General features: G+C 37.4%; 1 protein-coding gene across 1 annotated transcript in view; it reads right to left on the bottom strand.

The window, feature by feature from the left end:
- LOC140234760 (dolichyl-phosphate beta-glucosyltransferase-like) overlaps positions 1 to 6,982 on the bottom strand; it is a 41,378-nt gene extending 34,396 nt beyond the window's left edge. Inside the window, exons 1-3 of the mRNA XM_072314798.1 lie at positions 6,870 to 6,982; positions 2,963 to 3,137; positions 1,905 to 1,951 (exon numbers count right to left, since the gene is read on the bottom strand). Coding sequence (XP_072170899.1) covers positions 1,905 to 1,951; positions 2,963 to 3,137; positions 6,870 to 6,935 — 288 coding nt within the window. The 5' untranslated portion in view covers positions 6,936 to 6,982. The remainder of the gene's footprint in view (positions 1 to 1,904; positions 1,952 to 2,962; positions 3,138 to 6,869) is intronic.
- Between the last annotated feature and the right edge of the window lie 15,843 nt (positions 6,983 to 22,825).

Here is a 22,825-nt window from a genome sequence, read left to right as displayed (position 1 = left end):
CACACACACGCACACACAAAACATATAAAAACAAATGAAACAGAAATATATAAAATACTATGAAGCTGCAGAACAGTAACCACATATAAATAAATGCTTTTAAAAAAATATAGATTGAAGTGAGCAGATAGATAAATAACAGATGAGTGGATTTTATAAGAGGAAAAAAAAAAATGACGACTAAAATTATAGCTTGCTTCCATGTGCTCAACATTTGTATCATAGGCAGTAGCTGTCACTACAGAGGAAATTACCTAATCTGATCTTCAGTTCATCTTCCTTTCATCTCTGGTTTGACTGTGTAAATTTACATGTGACCCTCCAAATTCCATGTTTCCAAGGATACCTCTTTAGCTTTCTTGTACGGACACTTGTGTAACTTAAAACCCTTGCCTGACCTTTCACAAAATTGAACACTCCCCTTTCTTTGCCTTGTTTAATTGAACAACTGTATTCAGCTTTCTGTTTCATATAAATTTCCTTTTCAGATATGAACATAAAATTAATGAAGACATTGAAATGATAAGACAATCTGATATGAAACACACTCCAATATGCACAGATATGAATTTTATAACAGTATCACTGACAACAAGAAATTTGCCACTGAAGTATCAGGTTTTCATCTTACTAATCACCACTACTAGAACTTCACAGGTGGTCCTTTCTCAGGTTTCTACCATGATGGTAACAAAAGCATGGAGATAAACATGATCAGCCCTGTTTTAGCAGCTGTCTCAATAGGCTTCCAATGGACTCAAACATAATTATACCAGATACACTTCATAGTTGTCCTGTCATAAGACCGCATGAAATGATGCAGAAAAAGTACTGTGAATAAGGCAAACCTGGGCCCTGTCTTATAAAACTTGTGATAGAAATCAATCAATCACAAATCTCTTGAAAGCTGCAATCAATCGCAACCTGTGATTGATTGATTGATTGCAGTTCTCCGTCTTAATTTCAATCACAACTTTTTTATAAGATGGATTTGAATTCAATCATAAAATTGCGATTGATTTGAATCAATCACAAGTCTTTATAAGACGGGGCCCTGGTGCTCACTCTCTGAATATGTGTATCTGAAAGGTGTTCTCTCTTTGATGTTGTATGTATCTCAGTGAAAGAGAAGAACTGTTTCACTCATACATTCCTAAATTAAGTATGTAATTAACATCATAACCTTATGTGTTATTTTCTTATAAACCCTCATAACGGATGTGCACTTGTGTCGAGTTCAAGGTTTGAAATAAGGGAAATAATTATATATCAGGGCATTAGAAATTATATTTCTTTGCCTTTGTGGAAACATGGTACTGCAAAGCAAGATATTTTCAAGGCATGAAATTTTCACAAATTAAGGCTGATGGTACTTTTCGCAGCATGATATTTTCATGAATTGCCACTGGCATTCATTGCATATTCTGAATATTAATTTCACAAATCTTGAATCTCCGAAATCTGCAAAATCAAAATGCATGCAAACATTCTACAATATCTTGGGCAGGGGCCTCACTATAACCTTAATAGCCAAGTACCTGCTCATTTTGCTTGAATCAACCAGGGAGGTCTCACCTCCCTTAATAAATAGAGAGCTTTCATGCCAAGGGGGCAAGTGGGATTGTAGTACCTTCCATGTAAGAGGAAGAATCATCCACTTCTGTGGCACTCTCGGACAATCTCATGCCTGAATAGGCCCAAGTATTGACAAAATTCGACAACATGCTTTTTTCTTGCAAAAATTACATTGCTGTGCTAGGTTAAGTTTTCACAAATAAAAGTTTAGAATCCCCCCGGTACATAAGCCCTGATGTCCCTGATTCTGCTTGGTTCTAGGGGGTGGTGGTTAGGATAGAGGGAGGTGGCGAGGAATCTACTTCACACCAATACCCTTCACACTTTACCTGTCTGGACTCGAGGACCTCTATTGCCTCATCCATCATCTTGGGCACTGCAGATAAAATGAAGAACACAGCAGAAGTTAATCAAACTGAAATAACAGGTTGACAATCTGCATTTCATTCAGTGTTTGATGTTAATCTTTGAGAGCCAGATTCAATTACAGAGTTAGAATACAATCTGTTGCTGTAAGTGGCATCTGTTGACTCCAGTTGACAAGTAAGACTGGAGTGCTAGGGGGATTTACCTACAATGATGGGCAGATTTCATGAGCTGAACTGCTTCGATTAAGTCCTTCTCCACCGTAGGTTATACACTAAAATTGAAATATGTCAATTGAATGGACACAAGACTACTAATTTTGTATTTTTTCAGCTAAAATCATCAAGGACTCAATGGGTTAATGATTAAAGTAAGAGAAGGGTTCAGACGGGAGAGAAAAAGAGAGGGAGATAGACAAGGGGTAGGGCTGGTGTATGGATATAAATACAGGCATATAAGATGCTCTGATAGTGGAAGGAAAAACACACTACAATCATCAACCTTGAGGAGTACAGAGTGCACATGTACTCATTGAGCCAACGCTGCGTAACATATTCCTGAGGTGAAACCGTACAGTGTCAAGGTCAATTTCTGGAATTTTAAAGTCTGCCAGATATCACAACACTAGAAATTTTTTTTTTGGAAATTCGAGCAAATTGGGGCTGGAATAGGAACATTTTCAAAGATTGGGTCATCAATGTTCATATCTGGCAATACTGTTGTTTCAGAGGTCAGAGGTCAGGAGACCAGCAGAACACAAACTTTCAAATCATTCCCCATTAATACAAAGTAAACAAAAGGAAAGACTACAAAATATCAAGATGGGCCAGATTAAATCACTTGAAGTAATGAGGTCCAATCACTGCAATTCAATCCGAAGGGTTCCACATGTACTTTCTCAAACTTGTTTTGTGTCTTATTCAATATCTTTGGGGGGGAGGGGACCTTGTGAATGGTGTACAGTATTGCACCACATTAGACATCAGACTACATGTATGCTGTTGCTGAGCACTGCACTCACATCTCTTTTCTTCATAATAGGATGGAACGATCACCGACAGCTCCAGCGAGGGTTGGTCGTAGAGACTCGGAAATGGTGACCTCTGACCTCCTTTCTGTGGGTCGATGAACGTCTTCTCACTCTCAAATCTGGTCATGTTGGGCTCAGGGGTCGTGAAGTAGATGAAAGCAATAACCTGTGGAATGCAAGAAGACACACAAGATTTCTTTGAAAGTAGAGAGTTATCATGGGAAAGACATAGAAAATCTATCTGTTCTGTGATGAACTCCCTTCTTCTTCTTCCATGAGAGTGATCACAATCAACTTGCTGATTATTCTGTCACTTTCTGGGAGGTCTGAGTTGCTTTCATGAGTCTTCACAGGGTTCAAGTAGTTGCAGGAATAATAATAATCTGTCTTGTCTTGGCTAGGTAATAATGAAACAGTATCATAACATGAGGTGTATGGAAAGAGTGCATTCCTTTGTGTAGCAAAGCAAAGCCAGTATTTCAGTACCACTGTTTGTAATATTGTGTAAAACATGCTTCCACTCCAGTCAGTTTAGCCACTGTATACATTATGACAACACTCCAAGGGTTGAATTGGCTGAACAAGACGTGTGTAAATGTTATGCACACACAGGGATATGGACATTGCATATACATTATATACAGCTGTAGCCTAGGATTAGGATAATCTCTACAGGCCACTTTTTGAGGGAAATTTTGCACAAGAAATTAATACCAGTACTCTGTGTGCATATAATATGCAAAGTACATCACATAAAATGATGCATGCAGAAGAAAACGAACTAGTGCATGGGTGGTATTCAAGATCACAAGAGCCACTGACTAGCAGTGGCAAGCACAACAGTAGCCATTACCATCAAATTTGGGATGGCTTCCTTTTTGCCCCCCCCCCCCCCCCCCCCCGCCCCATTTTGCATTACCACTGTAGTCTACACTACCCTAGTCCTTGTAGGGAGATGACACCTCCCTGATCCCTGTTATACTGTATACTCTATAATTTTCGCATACATAAATTTTCGCGAATTGCCGCTGTCACACATTTTCGCGAGTGGTTAATTTCGCGATTGGGGGACCAGAGAAATTATGAAGTGGCAAAGAAAGTGTGAATTTTCAACTTACTAGCAAATAAAAATGATACTAGTTATACACTGCATGAAAAAAACTTATCAAACTCTGCGAACTGGTAAGTTATAATTCAACATTTTTGAAGTGGTTAAGTCCATCACGCCAGATTTCTGACGAGTTGTACGAGGGGTACGAGTAAATTCAGCGGCAACCAGCTGGAGCATACGAAGACCCGGCCCCTTAAGTTGACATACAGTACTTGTAAAGACGTAGCGGCATGCAAACGCAAGAGCTAGTAGTAGTACATGTAATCAAGGGTGACACGCCGCGCGTTTGTAACGTTGTGGCGCAATGAAAAAAAAAAAAAAGCAAAAGAAAGTGGAATTTCTCACAGAAATGGTATTGCGCCGTCTACTGTGCTGTGCGAATGCTACTTATACAGCGACTGGGCTGTGTATACTAGTAGTTAGACGTGGACGTGCTATACATGTATGTACGTAAACAAGCTTAGCCAGTATGGTCTGTTCGGTAAGCCGTGACATGGTATACCAGTGCTGAAATGTTCGTATCATCAACGCAAGGGATTCATTTTGGAAGGTAATATTTCCGCGTGTTGTTAATTTCGCGAATAGCTCCCGACTCAAGAAATTCGCGAAAATAAAACCCACGCAAAATATATAGCATATATAGTAGCTTACACACAGATAACACGCACTCAGAGTCACACTCTTTTGGGGAGTGGCCGAGTTCAGTATGAGTGGTGTGTGGGGGGGGGGGGGGGGGTAGTATAAGGATGTCTTGCCCAGCAAATCCTACTCCTAGCATAAAACTATAGTGTAACAATATAGAGTTATGTTAGGTTTTGCTGTCCCAGGCATACACATAATAGACACTTTACCAGTACTGTAATCATGTATTTCACATCTAAATCTGGTTTGTTGCTCCTGAGTCCTAGTCTTGGCATACTCTTGAAATAACTCCATTCACTGTCTGTCTGTACTAAATATTGAGGCAGCTTACCTTGCGCCGGCAAGAATCTACTTTTTATACTCGTGACTTCAGCCCCACTGAACTGAAAAGTAAAGCACAGGCCCACAGCAGTGAGGCTTTCTTTCACAGTACAATACTTGTGAATGCTGCCCCACCAAACGGCATTTAACATACATTTGTACATGATTGATCCAGCAGCAGGCAGCAGGGTTGATAGACCTTATGCATTGACGTCATCACTCGCTTGACAACCTCTCGCGACGCCATCTTAGAGGGCAAGCGAAGTCCTTGACATTGCAGAGGCGTGCAGCTAGTTATGTGCTTTTCCTATGCGCGCTAGCGGCGATCGCCTCACTCGCCGCCAGTCCCAAGGCTAGTGGCAGGTTTTTTTTTACCATCAAACAAGTTTGACATGACATGACACATTATGCAGCAATATTTGGGTAATTTTCTCACATTGTGCAATCGAAATACTCACAGCAATTACAGAATTCCTAGGTTATATCGCAGAAATTTGTATCCATAGCGCAACATCGCCGTTCGCTGAATGTATGTCGCCATTTTGAATTTCATTAGCCAATCACATGCGAGGTACGTGTTTTAGTAAAAAACACGTAGAAATCTACCTCGCATGTGATTGGCTAACGGATTCGTAGGTTGATGAGCTGTTACGACCGCTGGTAGTTGCATCTTTTTTCATGAAAATTGTGCCAAAATGTTGGATATATCATTAACCTGGTGAGTGCAGTGCATACATCAAATGTCGATTTTGCTATACAAGCTTGAATTTCCCGATCTAGGGCTGTAGATTACATGCAATAGAAAAGACAGTAAAAGAAACACCGATGTTGTGTGTAAATGCCCATTGCCTCGCGTGTAAAAGCACGCTCTAGCAACGCATCGCTTGCCCTCTGAGGGAGGGCGCCCTTCAGTTAGTAAGACCGTGTGACGTCATATGCATAAGGTCTATTTCCACACAGCATAGCATTCTGTCATTTCTTCTTTCCTTTTTTTTCTTTCCTTTGATCTCTCTTTCTTCCTTTTCTTGGAAAGACTTCATATGTCCCTCGACTATCAAATTCTATGATAGATACAATCCTAGTGCTAGTAACTACATTACCCTAACCTTGCTTATGCACAGATGGAGTGCAGGGGAGAGCAAAGGCATGCAATATCGCAATCGCACAGTGCTTGATGTGTCAGTTACTACATTGTAGTACGCAGCTAGAAGCACAGTGAGTGAGGTGGGCTTTATGCCAGCTTTTCACAGTGACCTTATCACTTGTCAAACGGGGTTCCATATAGCCTACATACCATGCATACAGCAAGCTGCTCAGTGCGAATGGTTCGTGGGATATCACCTTGGCGTACTGGGAATGAGGTACCAATAATATAGGGCCGTAAACAGTAAAGTGCACAATTGCCATAGATAGTTGGCACTCTATTGCCATCATTGGCACTGCTCTATCTGTCTTGTACCACCTGTACACTACAGTCATTGCATGTAATATTTTACACCTCCACACCTCAACACCTGTGAAGTCATTTGTTATCCGAGTGCAACTAAAATCTAACCGTAGACAACTGCAACTTGTCTGCAACTTAGTTTTCATAGTGATGTTCTACCCACCGAAGTTATTCTAATATTTCATTCTAACATTAGGCCCTATGTCGGCTATGACAATGTTTGTACTCCTGATCCTGTCTCCTCTTTAAATTATAGCACACAACTTATCACAAGTCACTGTTGATTGTCATGATTCATTGATTGTCGTCACTTCCATCTCACACATGATCTAACCAACACTCACAGTCAGCCCAATCAGTTTTCTACACCGACTTACTAAGATCAGCAGCAACACTGGTGCGAAGGAAAATGAGTACAGGAGAGCAAAGACGAATTGCTCCATTTCAACCACGGTCTCTTCTAGTCCCAGGACTCCATTCAGTCAGTAGATATACATGTAGTCTATCGTCTGTGTCGTGCAGTGTGAGGTGTAGGCTACTATAAGGGCCTGGGCAGACTACACAACTTGTATATCCACACACGTACACGCGTAGACGTAGGTCAAAGCAGTAGCTGCAGCATGAACACGTAGCAGGTTGCATCAGCTGACGGCTAACCCGGAAGTAGTAGCAAAAGCGAGTTTTTCAAATTGGCAACTCTCGCATTTTTTTTATTTTATTTTTTTAAATTTTAGTTTCTATGTACGCTTTTTGCATAGATGCACTTATGAAGTTTTCTGTACATAGGCCTACTGTTGTATGTCTATAGCTTTGTTTTCCTGCCCAATTTGATAACAATTTCATTCGAATTTGTTTACAAGCATTCATGTTCGAACGATTCTCCTTACTCACACTTTCCCCCTTTTTTTTCAATTAAATTCGCTATTAACCCGTTTGGTGTCACATTTATGTCCTCGTATCCATTGGTACATAATTATGCCTGTGTGAATTTATGCACATTTTACTCATTGGCACAAAAACGGTTAGGAAAAGTTCACCACAATATTGTGCAAAAGATAACCATTTTCGACATCTTTATGCTATCAATCAAATTAGTGACTATTCTATTTTTTTTTTTCATGGCATATTCCATGGCACAGTATTTCCAGTCAATGTCACACTAGTCGAGTTTACGACATGATGAAATAAAAAAAGACAAGCTTTCATTTCAAATTCAAGAAAGTAATTTAGTACGACATTGCCATAATGCCAAGATACAGGCATTTTTACGTAAACCTATTGATTTCTTTTCTGTTCTAAACCTGCTGTTTTATCAATAGATAGATCAACATTTTCCATGATCCTTCTTCTTCATTATTTGATTTTTGATCATCTATAAAGGATAACGATGTCACCAATGTCCTAACTTGATAATCATGGCATCATCTCTATAATAAGTCATATCTCTCATAATACTATTTTGCTATGTTCATAGATGTGTAAGCGATTCACTTGTGTGCATCTTGTCTGGCATTTTTCTCCATGACAGTCTCTTCATCCTTCAATTTGAATCCTCGTATTATACACTTAAAGATTTTAGCAATATATATCTTAAATTGAATGCCTACTTTAGTTGTTGTTGTTTTTTGGGATCATTTTTTATGTTGCTATTGGACATTCGCATTCCCCCCTAAATTGAATGCGAATCTTATAAATTTGGCTGGAATGATTACAAAGTTGACCAGGGAATTACAGTTATAGGTGAACAAACTACTATAGGGCCTAGTAATTGAAATTATCCAGTAAAGTATAGATTCTTTTTTTCTTCGTTTGGTTACAGTCCTTCTTTAGCTCAACTGAAAGTTCAAGCAAACGGTTCAGGCGAATTTTCCTTTACAACTTGTTTGGTTATAAGGATTGAATGTAATCAGATTGAACCACATGAGGGAAATGATTTTTTTTTTTTTTTAAATCTATATAGAAAGTGTGAGTTTTGAAGCAAAGTTTGAAAAACAAATGAAATGAAGCAAATCATTTCGAATTTACTATTACGTATAATCTATACACCAAAGGTGACCTTTTAAGAATGACTGGGAGTTGATATAAACATTATGAACATTGAGCTATCATGATGTCGATATTTCAGTATAAAATCTCCCACCAGCAGCGAGTTGCGATCCCGAATTTGATGATGGCACGTAGAAAAAGTTTCCATGGCGCCATCTACGTTCAAAGTTGACACGACCACTAAACTTGGGGACTCTGTACATGGTTTGGGAAAAGGGGATGGTGCATAATGCGCTTTAGGCAGTTTATTAGTTGGCTCCTACAATAAACTATATTATACTAATTATGTCAAACTTTTAAAGTGGTTTAAATGGAGATGAACGAGAAATACATATTATGATGATCACTGATCCAAGAATAAAATCATCCAGATAATGAGCATATCTAAAAAAAAAAAAAAAAAAAAAAAAGGAGAGCTCATCGTGTAGATTATGACTACAGCTGTACTTCATTCACGCATGAGTAAAAACGTTTTTGGTATACGAATTAGAAATGGATTCTCCTCTGCTGTACTATGTGAGAAAATTATAACATTTTCTTTCTTTTTGGCAATCTCACTCATCACTCCACCCTCGAGATAATAAAGTGGCTTGAAAGCAAACACATCTCAGGTTTCACGGTAAATTTCAAATTTATAACTTATAGGGCCTATCACATAGGCCTATACACGTCAGGGACTTTCTTTTCTACCTCGGTCACACCTATTTGCAATCGAACCCATGCGTATCCATCAAATTTTGATGCGAAAAATATATAGAGAAATGAGCTGACATCGATCTAGGAATGCATGATTTGAAGTGAATCCGAAGTGAAATTGATAAAGCTGCATATTTTATACGCTGCGTTTCACATGCGTTTTAGAAGAAACGGATCGTCAACTCGGACAAATGCAGTTGTCGGAGGCCCGAAAAATTCTTCACGTTCGAAATTTAAAATTACAGCTGTTTTGCCAATTTCTTTCTCCACTTTAGGCTGTACACATGGCAGGCATCGACGCGGTGTTGGAGTGACACTGGAAGTAAATTTCAAGAATTTCCCAAGGGAGGCTCGACTTGGCAATTTAACTTATCTATCGAGAAGGCATCGATATTCATTGAATGCATTATCTGTTTGAGAGACAACGACGGTATTTATGCATACTATGCTCCGAACCAAACATGCATGCATCATACGATATAGAAGGGCGTGGGAGAAACGCAAGCATTTCAAAGTCTAGAAACGAAAGGACATCAAAGTGAAATATTTGTGTGTGTGTGTGTGTGTGTGTGTGTGTGTGTGTGTGTGTGTGTGTGTGTGTGTGTGTGTGTGTGTGTGTGTGTGTGCGTGGCCCATAGGATTAGGGCCTTCACTTTACAAAAAGTGCCTGCTATATAATCAAATCCGCTACAAATGTGTTAAAAAGTGCTGGCTATTGAACAAAAATATTATGATTGGGCATCAGAGCATCCATCTGTCTCTTTTGGTCTTTTTTTAGTTTCATGTTGTGTATTTTTTTATATTGCTCGTTCATTACTTTCTTAGAAAAACGTACAAACTAAATGAAATAGGGCCTATCACCCAATGGGCGAACTGCACAGTGGTAGAATAGATTCCTCGTGTATATATTATGTGACGGAAAATAATTATCATTGTCTCATGATGATGGAGCATGGTGAGCAGCGGCTGAAAACGTGATTACGATCCTAACAATGATGACCATAATGATGTTTGCTGGAAGGGATGAAGGTGGCGATGATGAGGCAGCCTTGATGAGTATGGTAATGGCGAGTGAGGAGATGACAGTGACCTTTGCAGCAGGGATGTTGAAGGTAGTAATGGTACGGTAATAAAAAGATGATGATGAAAAGATATGTGATTGCATTACTGTCATTTTATTATATAGTGTGATTTCTTTAGTGGTATACACTTCTGCTCTTCCAGTGTAGACTCCTGCAATTTTTATTTCCCCTCACTACCATGTGCATGTATATACTGTGCTCTTATTGCGAAATTCATGCTACACTGGAAATCATCTAGAGAGCATCTCTTACAGGGATTTTTTTTTTCTTGATTTCTATGTGATAAATGTCTCCTCTCCCATGAATGCAGTACAATGTAATAACTGTTCATTACAAAGCCATCTCCTTCATGTAAACCTGCGAAATGAATAAACTTGCGTTCGTTTTCTCATGCACTTCTGTCTGAATGACGTCCCCATGTGAAACTAATTGAAGGAAAACGTTTCCACGTCTGTAATAATGATCATCATGCATTTCACGCCTTTCAGAGTCGAAGTGCTTTTGTAAATTAATCTTCTCAATGGTGTTTCATTCAGTTACAAGATGATGATTGTCTACAGTCTCTCTCCTCCTTACTAAACACTCAATCTGAACCCATAACAATCAGCTAACGATCTCAGTACATCACCCTCTGCTCCTCACAAGGTATCACACTGAACCATCCCACTTCCAAGATGCTGGCCACACTCGGTGATAAAGCATTTTCATTTCATCTGCTGCTCCTAAACTGTGAAATCATGCACTGTATACCCCAAACTCTCCGCAACCAACAATCCCTCATCATCTTCAAAATACCTAAAACTCACCTGTTTCTTTCTTTCTTTCTTTATTCATTTATCAATTAATTAGTTTACTAGTATTAATTTGTTTATTCATTCATTTATTTGTTTATTTATTTAATTATTTATTTATTTATTTATCTATCTATTTATTTATTTATTTATTTATTTATTTATTTATTTATTTATTTATTTATTTATTTATTTATTTATTTATTTATTTATTTATTTATTTATTTATTTATTTATTTATTTATTTATTTATTTCGTTTTATTTATACGGGGTGGCCCCGTCAGTAATCGAGTACTGTTTTTCAGAGGGCCCTGTAAACCAATACATGATGATGTGCAATGTACATACAAGATAACAATCATAATAAATGAAATAAACATAACTCAATACATCAAACAGAATAGAACAGTTTTGTAGAAAATAAGAAAACGAGGAATGAGGAATGAGACTAAATGTAACAGTTTACAACAAGGATTGAAAAAAAACCCCAACAACATTCCATTGTAATTCCACAGTAATTCCATTTGAACATGATATATGGAAAATGCGCTATTATGATTATCATTGTGGCCATTATTATTACCGTTCACCCTTTTACTTAACTGACCAATCTCATTGGAACCCAGACCGGCTACACGCACGGAGCTGAGATCATCATCTGTATTACAGCCCAGCTCAAACTTGGCCCTCGCACCCACAACCATTATGCTGACCGCGCTTTCTCCGCTTGTGCCCCACAACATATTCATTCCTCCATCTCCATTGACACTTTCAAAAAGAAAATTAAAACCCTTTCATTTCTAGAACAGAATTGATGATTATGGATAGTTGATTATTTGCATTCATAGTTGATTTATAAGTTTGTTTGTTTGTTTTTCATCTTTTTTGATAATTTCTATTGTAAAGCGCTTCGAAACATGTTTGTATTAATCGCCATATAAACATTTCATAATGATTATCATCATTATCGTTGTTATCATTATTATTATTATTGATATTATTATTTCATGATTATCATCATTATTGTTATCATCACCATCGTCATCTTCATCATCATCATCGTCGTCATCATCGTCATCATCATCATCGGCATCATCATCATCATCATCATCATCGGCATCATCATCATCATCATCATCATCATCATCACCAAGAGAATCAGTTTTCTCTCTAAATGGCTTCTTTGAGTCGCCTCGAGATAAAGCCATTAATGAGGATCCTCCGTGCATGGTTCGCCACGTACGCCGTCATTTCCTGCAGTAATGAGTCTTCTTCTATTAGGTGCCCAAATGATGCTAAAAACAAAACAAAACGGAACCAAGAAAAAAAAAACCAGGAACATATCTGGTAATGATAATTACATCCGTTGTCCATGACTTTCAGCCAAAGAGATCTCATAATCTTTGCTTGCAGCTTGTGTTCATGCGTTATTAGCGCACTCGCCGGACGTTCATCACGTGTGATGAGGAGGTTCTGTGGGGTCTGGACGCACGCAACCTTTCGCTGAATAATGAGTCAGGCAGCATTGTTTGTTTCATATGCGTTCTGGAAAAAGAGGGGGAAGAGAGAGGAAACGTGTTAGTAGATAAAGGAAAATGAGAGAAAGAGAGAGAGAGATTTACAGGGAAAATATAAAATCATAGACAAGAACAAAACGGAGCCAGGGAGCAAGAGAAAGAGAAGCAAAAAATATATGCATAAGGATAGGAGGAATTAGAGAAAAAGTAATGCGATGCAGAGGGAACGAGAAAGAGAAAGCGAAATGATGACCATTTAAGGGATGGAAGAAATTAAAGAAACATATAACAAAGCAGGGAGAAAGAGATAGATAGATAGATAGATAGATAGATAGATAGATAGGTAGAGAGAAAGAGAGAGAGAGAGAGAGATTGCATAATGGGGGAGGGCGAGAAAGGTATCCCTACTTATGATGTGTTTGCGTGTAAGTTGGTGAGAGAAAATAGAACATTGACGTGGGCGTTTCTCCTCGATCTCCACTTCCGCATTGATAATGTGAAGCCAAATAAAACATCACCAAAAAAGGAGAGAAAGGAGAAAGAATTAAGCTAGATGTCCCTAAATTCGATTCTCTCCGGGGGAAAGGTTGGGAATTGGAAAATTCTTCACTTCCGGAGACAGATATTTGTTAGACAGGCCATGGGGAGATTTAGACCTACCTTTAAAAGTTCCGTTCAAGATTTACTCGAAGAAACATATACATACCTTACCGGGTATACACAATAACCACAGAAATTGTGGACCTAAACTTGTTGAATGCCATGTTCACTAGTACTCATATGCCGGAACTGTTGATTTTCAGTAGAATAATGGTTGACACTTCCATCCAAAATGACCTCAGGAAAAACACTCATGATCACAAAATATAGATCACACATCCAGAAGAAACAGATCTACTTGATATCTAATAAAGCTTTCCTCACAGCTCAAGAGCATACTTGAGTGAAATGAATAAATAGGCCCACAAAACCCTGGTTATGAACACTTCTCAACAAGTTATCATTTCAATTGCAAGACTCCACGTTTTCAAATACAATTTCAGTGAATTCTAACGAGTACTTGGGCCCCGGCTTGGGCCATCTTAAGTACAGTCGTAGCTTATTAGGTTGCGGTTCGTTATTCCGAAGGTTCGTAATATAGTCCAAAACTGAAATAAGTCCCACCGAAGGTTGCATGGTTATTCCGAAGATTTGTTAATTCCAAAAATGAAGTAAGGTTCGTTATTCCGAAAGTTCGATAATCTGGAAATGAAAAAGGTTCGTGATTCCGAAGTTTCGTTTGTAAGCATCTTTTTCCATTTTCGGGTTAATGAACCTTCTGGATAACGAACATCACCAACTTATGTTGTTGTTGTTTTAAAGAAAGAAAGAAGAGAGAGAGAAAAAAATGGGGCCCAACTTATTACAAGGATCAGTGTCCACTTCGAACGTAAAACAAAACAAAAAATGAAGGAAAAGATATCAACTAACAAGAACTCGCCACAAGAAAGATATTTAAGAGCACGTTAGACCCCCCCCCCCAATAAAAAAGGAATCAAACAAACACCCAACAAACACCCTGGAAAAGATCGTGGACCTGCCTCTATATTTTTTTTTTTCAAATCAATGGCATTCATTTTGGCCCATACATCATCAAACTTGAAAACTGTTGTTGAATGGATACCCTGACAACTCTATCGTGTTTTTATATGCTACTTGAAATGTTCAGAGACTTTGCCTATGGCATTTCCGATAAGTGAAATCTATTGGGTCTATGTCACAGGACAATGATACTCAAACGTGAAAAATTTAGCTGTCTGTTAAAGGCTGTTTAAGTGGACGCAAAAGCAAACAAAATGGCTTTAGATACGTCTGCCGTTGAGGACGTGCTGAGGTGTATTGTCCTTTATTAAATGTTTTGGAGAATAGACACAAGAATACGGAACACATAACGTCTGCTACTGATGTTTGGAGAAGTGGCTTCTGTCTTCTATTCTTCCTTTAGTTTCATATCTATACACTATCCTTCTTTTGTCTCTTCCTTTCCCTCCTTCTCCTCTTTCTCTTCCCCTCAAATTATTCATTATCTTCCTCTTCCATTCCTTATTATCTTTTCCTTCCTCTTCGGAAAAAATGTAAGCTTGGTGCGTTCAATTTGATCAACCAATTTGATGTTTATAATGTAACCGTTGTTTTCCTAATATTTGAATATACTCTATTCTCTTCTCTTGCCTATATCTAATCATCTTTTTTTTTTGGTTTCTTTTATTGTTTTTCTTAAAACTGACCTGGACGTGTACTTGAGGGCAGGATGGCGAGATATCGACTGATAAGGACTCACAGACTCCTTCGAGGCCGTGTTTTATGAAGAGTTTTAATTGATTATATCGTTGATGTCTATCTTATGGCAGCCTGTGTGGTAAGGAAATTTCAGTCCCGTTTCATGTTATTCGTGTGCATAGGTGTCTGTTTTTGTTAATCTGTCTTTCTAGTGGGCTTCCAGACTTTTTCTTTGCTCTCAACTGATGTTTTTCTTCTGAGGGCAAACATCCTACCATCCTAACATCCCTCCATTTTTCGATTTTTTTCACTTACTTCTAATCACTTTGGTTTTATGGTAATGTATAATTATAGTAAGGTGCTTTAATCATTGTACATTCTTTTCATCCTACATAGTTTTACGCACCTTATTTTCTGTTACAAAAAAAGTGATGTCTATATGCTGTTGTCGAAAAATGAAATAAAATTGAATTGCATTGAATTAAAATTGAAATTTACAATCGATTATATCTTTTGATGAAACGGGACCCGGTAGGTCCCGAACAACGCGTCTTACAGAGTTTCAACGAATTGAATTGAATCGAATCGAATTGAATTGAATTGAATTGAATTGAATCGAATTGAATTGAATATCGCTGTTTGAAAGTGAAAGAGCACGTAAATCCTCAATTTAGATAGCAGGTCGATGATATCGACAGCGGAATATGAATAGGTTATCCCCTAACAAGCAAGATGGGATTTGAAAATATAAGGTCTCAAAAATAATCTCCACATCAGGGATCGACACTAACTTTTTTTTTCTTTGGTAGCCTCTGCTTCTCTGGTTTTTCTCCATATAGCCATTAAAATCTTTGACCTTGAAATTTTGGTGGCCCGGAAAAGAAAATGCAGTGGCCCAAAATAAAAGGAAATATACACGTTCATTTTGAATTTTAGCTACCGAAAGGGCCACCAAGAAATAGTTCATTTTTCGAAAATGTAGTGGCTCCGGGCCAGGGCCACAACTAATGTCAAGATCTGCCTATATATTGATGGATTGTATAACACACACCACTACAATGTGTAAGTATCACAAACACTGTCTTATCCAAACAATCATGTACAACATGGTGCCTTGAAACATGTTTTAAACGGTATTATCACTCAGCAACATACATTTTGTTTGATAGATACTTTATTTTCTGCAAATCAATATACATAAGTTACATAATCATGCAGATGCAGGAAGTATACAAAGTAAATTCAACGCAGAGTCGTTTGACTTGCATAAACCACGATACTTGTACATAATCATGAACATGTAGGAAATATATAAAATAAATTTAACACAGTCTTTTGACTTGCATAAACAACGATATGAAAGAAATATAATATACAATATGCATGTCTATGCAGCAGTGATAAGAATAGCATTTATAGTTAAGAAACGATTATGCAGAGGGCCGCCATTATAAGCATTGCTTGAAAAGATGGGACATCTAAACAAAAATTAAGTCGAAGCGATATGCGAGGAATATTCACAACTATTTCATGACGCTATGAATATTTCAAATTATGCAAAAATGAAAAAAAAAATTGTCAACTGTCAATTGTGACAACACACATATCATGATTATGAAAGTTGTAACTGTTGATATAAAGCACTTCAAAGTACCCTTGACTGCCAATCATTTTATTTTGTAGTATATGCAAGTATGTTTATAAGTGTACATGAGCCTCCGGATATGCTGTGATGAATACAGAAAACACAAGCAATAGGGCATAAGTTGCATTAAAACATAATAGATGACGTCATACACTGACGTTGCAACTGTCCCAATATCCCGAGTCAGAATTTTTGACAGGAGTTGCTTGATATAAATGCATAACTATTGAAATCAGAAAGAAAATATTGTCCTCATATTAATGATCGCAGAGGTGAAATGACTTGCCAATGGCGACTTTTGAGGGTAATGTGGTATTGTATAGTTGCCAGAACTGACCCAAACCAAGAGACCGATATAATCATTAGTGCCAATAAAGACGAAAATGTGGTGATAACACCACGTAATTTATTAATGTGATTTCAATCGATAATACCGCATCGAGAAAACATGCTAAACATGAAAAATTCCAGATTTTCTCCATCTGTATCAAATGTTGATAAAACTGTATCACTGCGAGTGGATTATGTTTCTCTCTCTATCTCTTTATCTCTCTCTTACTCTCTCTTTTTCTTTTTTGTTTTGCATTGAGTAGCATTCCTTTTTTTTAATGAACATAATGTTTCTATTCAAGACTTCTAATGAGCGTATATATTTATATATCTTATGATCACCCAGATCATTTTTTTTTTTCTGCTCCAAAGTGCTCTCGAAGCATCAGTACAAGTTATTTTGTTTGTTTTCTCTTCTTGTCTAGGGAAGCGGGCTCGTTATCTGCTGTTGTGTCTAGTTTAGTGGTAATTATACACGGTCATGATGATGTGTGCGTGCGGTCTTTGATAACAAAGCCCTTGACATTTTACAGTTTCTTTTTGATTTCATGGAAAAGGACACACGAAAAACATTAATAATGAGTGCATATATGAGATATATATATATATATATATATATATATATATATATATATATATATATATATATATATGCATAGACACATATACAAGTATCTGGACTGGACTGTTTCTGGACTACTCCAAGGCCTTTGACACAATAGACCACGAAATACTTTTGTACAAATTAAATCATTACGGCATTCGTGGAAAGGCCTTGGAGTGGTTCAGAAGTTATCTTACCGAAAGAACTCAGTTTGTTACTGTGAATAACCATGACTCAGAAATAAGTTCGATTTGCTGTGGCGTTCCACAGGGCTCCCTCTTAGGTCCTCTTTTATTTATTCTTTATATTAATGACTTTCGCAACTCATCCTCTCTGCTGTCTTTTCTTCTGTTTGCAGATGACACAAGTCTTTTTTTACTCCCACTCAGATCCTTATGTGTTGCTTGATTCTGTGAATAACGAACTGCAACTGGTATTTGAATGGATTCAGGCGAATAAATTATCGCTCAATATAAACAAGATTAATTATAATAATATGGTCTTTAGTAATACAATAAAGTTTCTTCCAGGTTCAGTATTAGTGAATGGTTTGCAGTTAAATCAAATAGATTCAACAAAATTTTTAGGTATTTATATTGATAGTAATCTTTCTTGGAAGGTTCATGTTGATTATTTATGTAAGTTGTTGTGTAAAAACGTTGGAGTTATTCACAAATTGAAGTACCTCTTCCCCGAGCCAATATTGCATTCCCTCTATTCAACTCTATTATTACCTTACTTAAATTACGGAATATTGGCCTGGGGGAATTGCTCTAAAACTAAAACCGATTCGTTATTTTTGATTCAGAAAAAGGCCTTGCGGATCATAAATCGTGCACATTTTTTTAATCATACAAATGTACTGTTTGTTTCCAGTAAATTACTAAAAGTTTCCGATTTGTATTTGTATCACGTTGGAATTTTTATGTATAAGTTGAGCATTGGCGATCTTCCTAGTTTGTTTTCCTCAATGTTTGTTAAAAACAGCGAAATTCATAATTATCCTACAAGACACAGTGGATCTTATCACTTTTCCCCCGTTCGTACAGTTTTAGCCCTTAAGACAATTACTTCTACCGGTCCTTCTTTCTGGAATGAGTTATAATAGATTCTGTTCGGCTGCAATCAAGTTCTCTAAGTTCCTTTAAGCAAAATCTAAAAGCCATTTTTTTTTTTAAATCCTATGTATAGTTACTTGCCGTGACCATTTGATATATCTGTTCTTATTCGCAATGATGCCTCGCTCGGGTGACTTCATTTGACCACATTTCTTTGACCAATAGTGCAATTTTATGGAGCACTGAATCCCTGAGTTTTACCTCGAACATCATAAACTATTTTGTACATTCCGTATAGAGTTTATTATAATCTCGACATACCGATTTTCGCTTGTGTTTCGTCATTTTTCGTAATTAGCATGTTGTACTAAATGCTTATATTATTTCTTTGGAACCTACACCCTACAAGCATTGCTTTTTAGTAGGTTCCTCATATTTACACATCATTATATTACTATTATATTACTGTCCTTATACTAAAATTGAATGTTGTGTTATACATATTTTACTCCGAAATCAAATGGAATATGAAACCTGAATATAGAATGTGGAATATGGAACTTGAATTAAAAAAAAAAAGTACATGCATAATTCTTTTTGACATCTGGACGACATGACATGTTTGAGGAAAAGCTGGCATAAAATTATAATACACGTAGTGTCATTTGGGAATGAGTGGGACAATCGTAGGCGGACACACACCTTAAGTCAGCTTGCCAGGGATGCATGACAACAATGGTGGCTTTGAGAGCGCGAGGAGGTAGAGCATTAGGAGGAGGTGAAAGAGGAAGATTTTCCAGCTTCGTATAAATCATAAAAAGATACACGAAGACAAGTGATAACCAAACGGCCAATACCACTAAGTATACGTCAAGTGCGCCACTTTCGGTATAACCCAGCAACACTATCAGTTTTGCTTGAGCCCTCCCTGTGTTTTCTGCCACTGCTGTCAGATGACGATCTTTTGGTCATATTTTCCCCAAGGCATACAACAAAGAACTCTCTGAATATGTGGTATTTCCTTTCTAATCGTCATAAATCCTTCATAGTAAAAACAGATCATGACCGGAGGGCTATCATACCTTATTATTATTCGATTAACATTAATTGCGTTATGTAATCATGCATATTTTTATTCGAATTGATCAAACAACGTGATTGTTTTACGCATGCTTTATATTCTGTTTCGCTCCTTGTTGAATGGGAAAAAACAGAACAAAATAGAATTGAATTGAATTTGAATAAACGTCTGTTTATTTTGAATTAAGTTAATCTACGGTGTTTTTTTTTTCTAAGTTTGATATTACCTGATACGAACAAAAAATCTAACGACATGAACTCGTAAAAAAAACACAACCCAAATAAAAACTGGTCATATTCAATAAATGCAATCTCGCAACTCTCAAAGGTCCAGTTTACCTTTGGGAGCAGTGATTTCAAAAATGTTCAAGATATCACATTTAATGCATATGTGTAGGTCTGTTGTATTATAAAACATCCTACCATATGAAATATTTGCAATAAAACCTAAAATATAAGGAGATATCAGGGTTTTTCTCAATAAACCGTAACTGTATACGGTTTAGTCTGTAAACATTTTTTATTATAACTATTGTTCACATTTCGTGTATCTGACAACACTTAACATCGATTATACGGATTCAAATTTTGACAGTGGTTGTTTCTATCCTTAACTCACATTTTAGAACTATTTTAAAGCACTAATGCTTTCATTTGCAAATGGTAAATTATGCCTTCAACTATTTAGGTTATAGAAGTGAACCCCCCCCCCCCCCAAAAAAAAAAAATATATATATATATATATACACGCAGAAAAATGCTTGTCATGACGACAAAAGCCTAAATTATGTTGAAACAACGACATGTACTGGGACAAAATATAATGCTTTAAGCTAGTTCAAGGAATTGGCTGACAATGCAAGAATTAAAAAAAAAAATAAGTTGAAGGAACGTAAAGAAATCCCTCAAAACACTCTGCTCAATAAGACAACTAACACTCTCTTATTGTTTGTGAGCCGTGTGATATCCGGGGCGTGTAATCTACAGAATTAACTAGCAGCAAAATACAAATAATACAAAGTCTGCCCTTTTCAATTTCGATCCAGTTGGGAGCTCTGATGGTAATACAATACCTCGTTCGCAGCTGATTACTCCTCGCGCAACTTGATTAGATTTTTTTTCCCCCACAGAGAATCACCTACTGAGTTTTCTGCCGGTGAAATTTACACGCGGGAAATTCTGCTTCCTCGAAGCATGGTAAATGGCGACTCCCAATACGACGAACACAGCATTGTGAAAGGAATATCATAAGAAGAAAACGAACGGTCCTCTCTTGCGTGCCAGATTCAGACAGTCTCTATAATGGGACAATCCGAAATCACTCTAACATCTGCTAATTGGCTCATTACCATTAATCATTACGAGAGTCTCGATGGTTTCTGGCATCTCTCACTTTGCCAATGGATGGACTGACAACAGCGCAGAAGCATTCGCGTCCTTGTGATTACGAAAGAGTTGAGAAAATTAACAGGAAAGAGAGATCCATTCGCCTTTTAAAGTTCAAATCATGTTCGTGGAAATACGAGAAGTTACCCGCGTTTCTTCTGTATCGCAGCGAGCGGCTTTTTTTTTTTGTTCGTTTTCGAAAATTCCGCTATTTTGGTCGCTTTAGAAGAGGGCATAGTCCTTTCATCGACCTCGAGAATTCTCGCCCAAGGAAAAAAAAAAAGAAGATATTTGTTACTTAGCGATCGCTCATTAGCTTGTTGTGAACTCCTGTAGCAGGGTTGCAAAAACAAGATTGATGCAGATAATGCGAGGGGCTCGTAGTTGTGTATCAAAGAGACATAAGAGAAGGGTAAGACAACGTGTATAGAGCATAAAGTTTCTCAGGAACTATACGTGGATTAAAAAGAGATCTCGTCCGCGATGGTTATTCTCCAAATGAGTTCGAGATGCTTCATATAGAATTAATGGCTCACGTAATTATGTCAGGGCCTTCAGGGAAGTCATAATTTTGAGCATGTACGGAATGGATGTGACAAATGAATAATGCTTACTGCAGTATAACTTAGAGAAAAGGAAGTGGATCTGATACCTTATATGCCTCACACAATGTGTGCCGTTTGTACGCGGCGAAGAGTAAGAATTCAATTCAATTCAATTCATTTATTTTCATACTTCTCGTATATGAATATTACATCAGAAATAATAATACAAGTTCTTTTACCTTGTCAACAATGTGCAAAAACAAACAATATACATGGTAATAACACATCAATTGTAATGATAACTGGTCGAAATCGAATGGGGTTGACCAAAGAAAAGTATGACGGGACCTACATGAAAGCAAGCTTGTTTGGCTGTAAGCCCCCAGTAATCAGTGTTTGTGAAAGAAGAAAATAAAGAAAAAAAAAAAGTCTCACCGCAAAAAGATCGGTGTTAGATTTAACCACATGGGTGTTAAATCTAACACCGATCAAGACAAAGTGTCAATAGAGGACCACACCGACAGGTGCAGAAAGTATGTTGTGATGGTGTTGAAAAGTGTTCGCCTGGAACTTCGTGGTGTTAATTTGACATCGTAGCTGGTGATATCTTTGACACTGCGCTGGTGTTATTTAAACAATGACACTACGTGGTGTTAATTTGATATTGCTGGTGCCTATGTCAATGGCATAACACTCGCCCAGTGTCAAAAGGAGACCGAACCATTTGGTGTTGTTGTAGTGAAATAATGTGAGCACCTTAAAAAATCAAGTACACGTACTTTACATAGGAAAGTTCTTGTTCTTCTTGTTGAAGTTCAAAATCAAGAAGAAGAACAGTAACTAATTACCTGTCTAAAAAACAGTTTAACATTTTGAAGTGACACCCGGGGGTGCTAATTCAACACCACAAATGAGCACCAGAAATTTAACACCAGCTCGGTGTTTCATATTTAACACCCGATTTTTTGCAGTGTATGAAGATAATTCTGCTGCTTTTTTTGTGTGTGTGAATGACCATAAACGCGGTACACGGAATTTCATCAGCACAAGCAAATGCCAACGGTACATTCATACTTTATCAACCGAGTGCGAAAAAATCTAAACGCCATAAACTAGATTTCATATCAAACATTTTCAAAGTCATTTTAACTTCTGTGTGTATACTTTATTGTTTGTCCTCCTACACGGAAGCGGAATATCAATTTCGACATCAATGTAAATTTGGTCTTATGAGACCATAACAACCCAACCGCACTTATCGGATAAACTACCAATCCCAGACTGCAGATGAAA

This window comes from Diadema setosum, chromosome 11 (assembly GCF_964275005.1).
Source record: "Diadema setosum chromosome 11, eeDiaSeto1, whole genome shotgun sequence".
Lineage (NCBI taxonomy): Eukaryota > Metazoa > Echinodermata > Echinoidea > Diadematoida > Diadematidae > Diadema > Diadema setosum.
The sequence above is the reverse complement of the archived record's forward strand: the minus strand, read 5'-3'. Positions and strand labels throughout refer to the sequence as shown.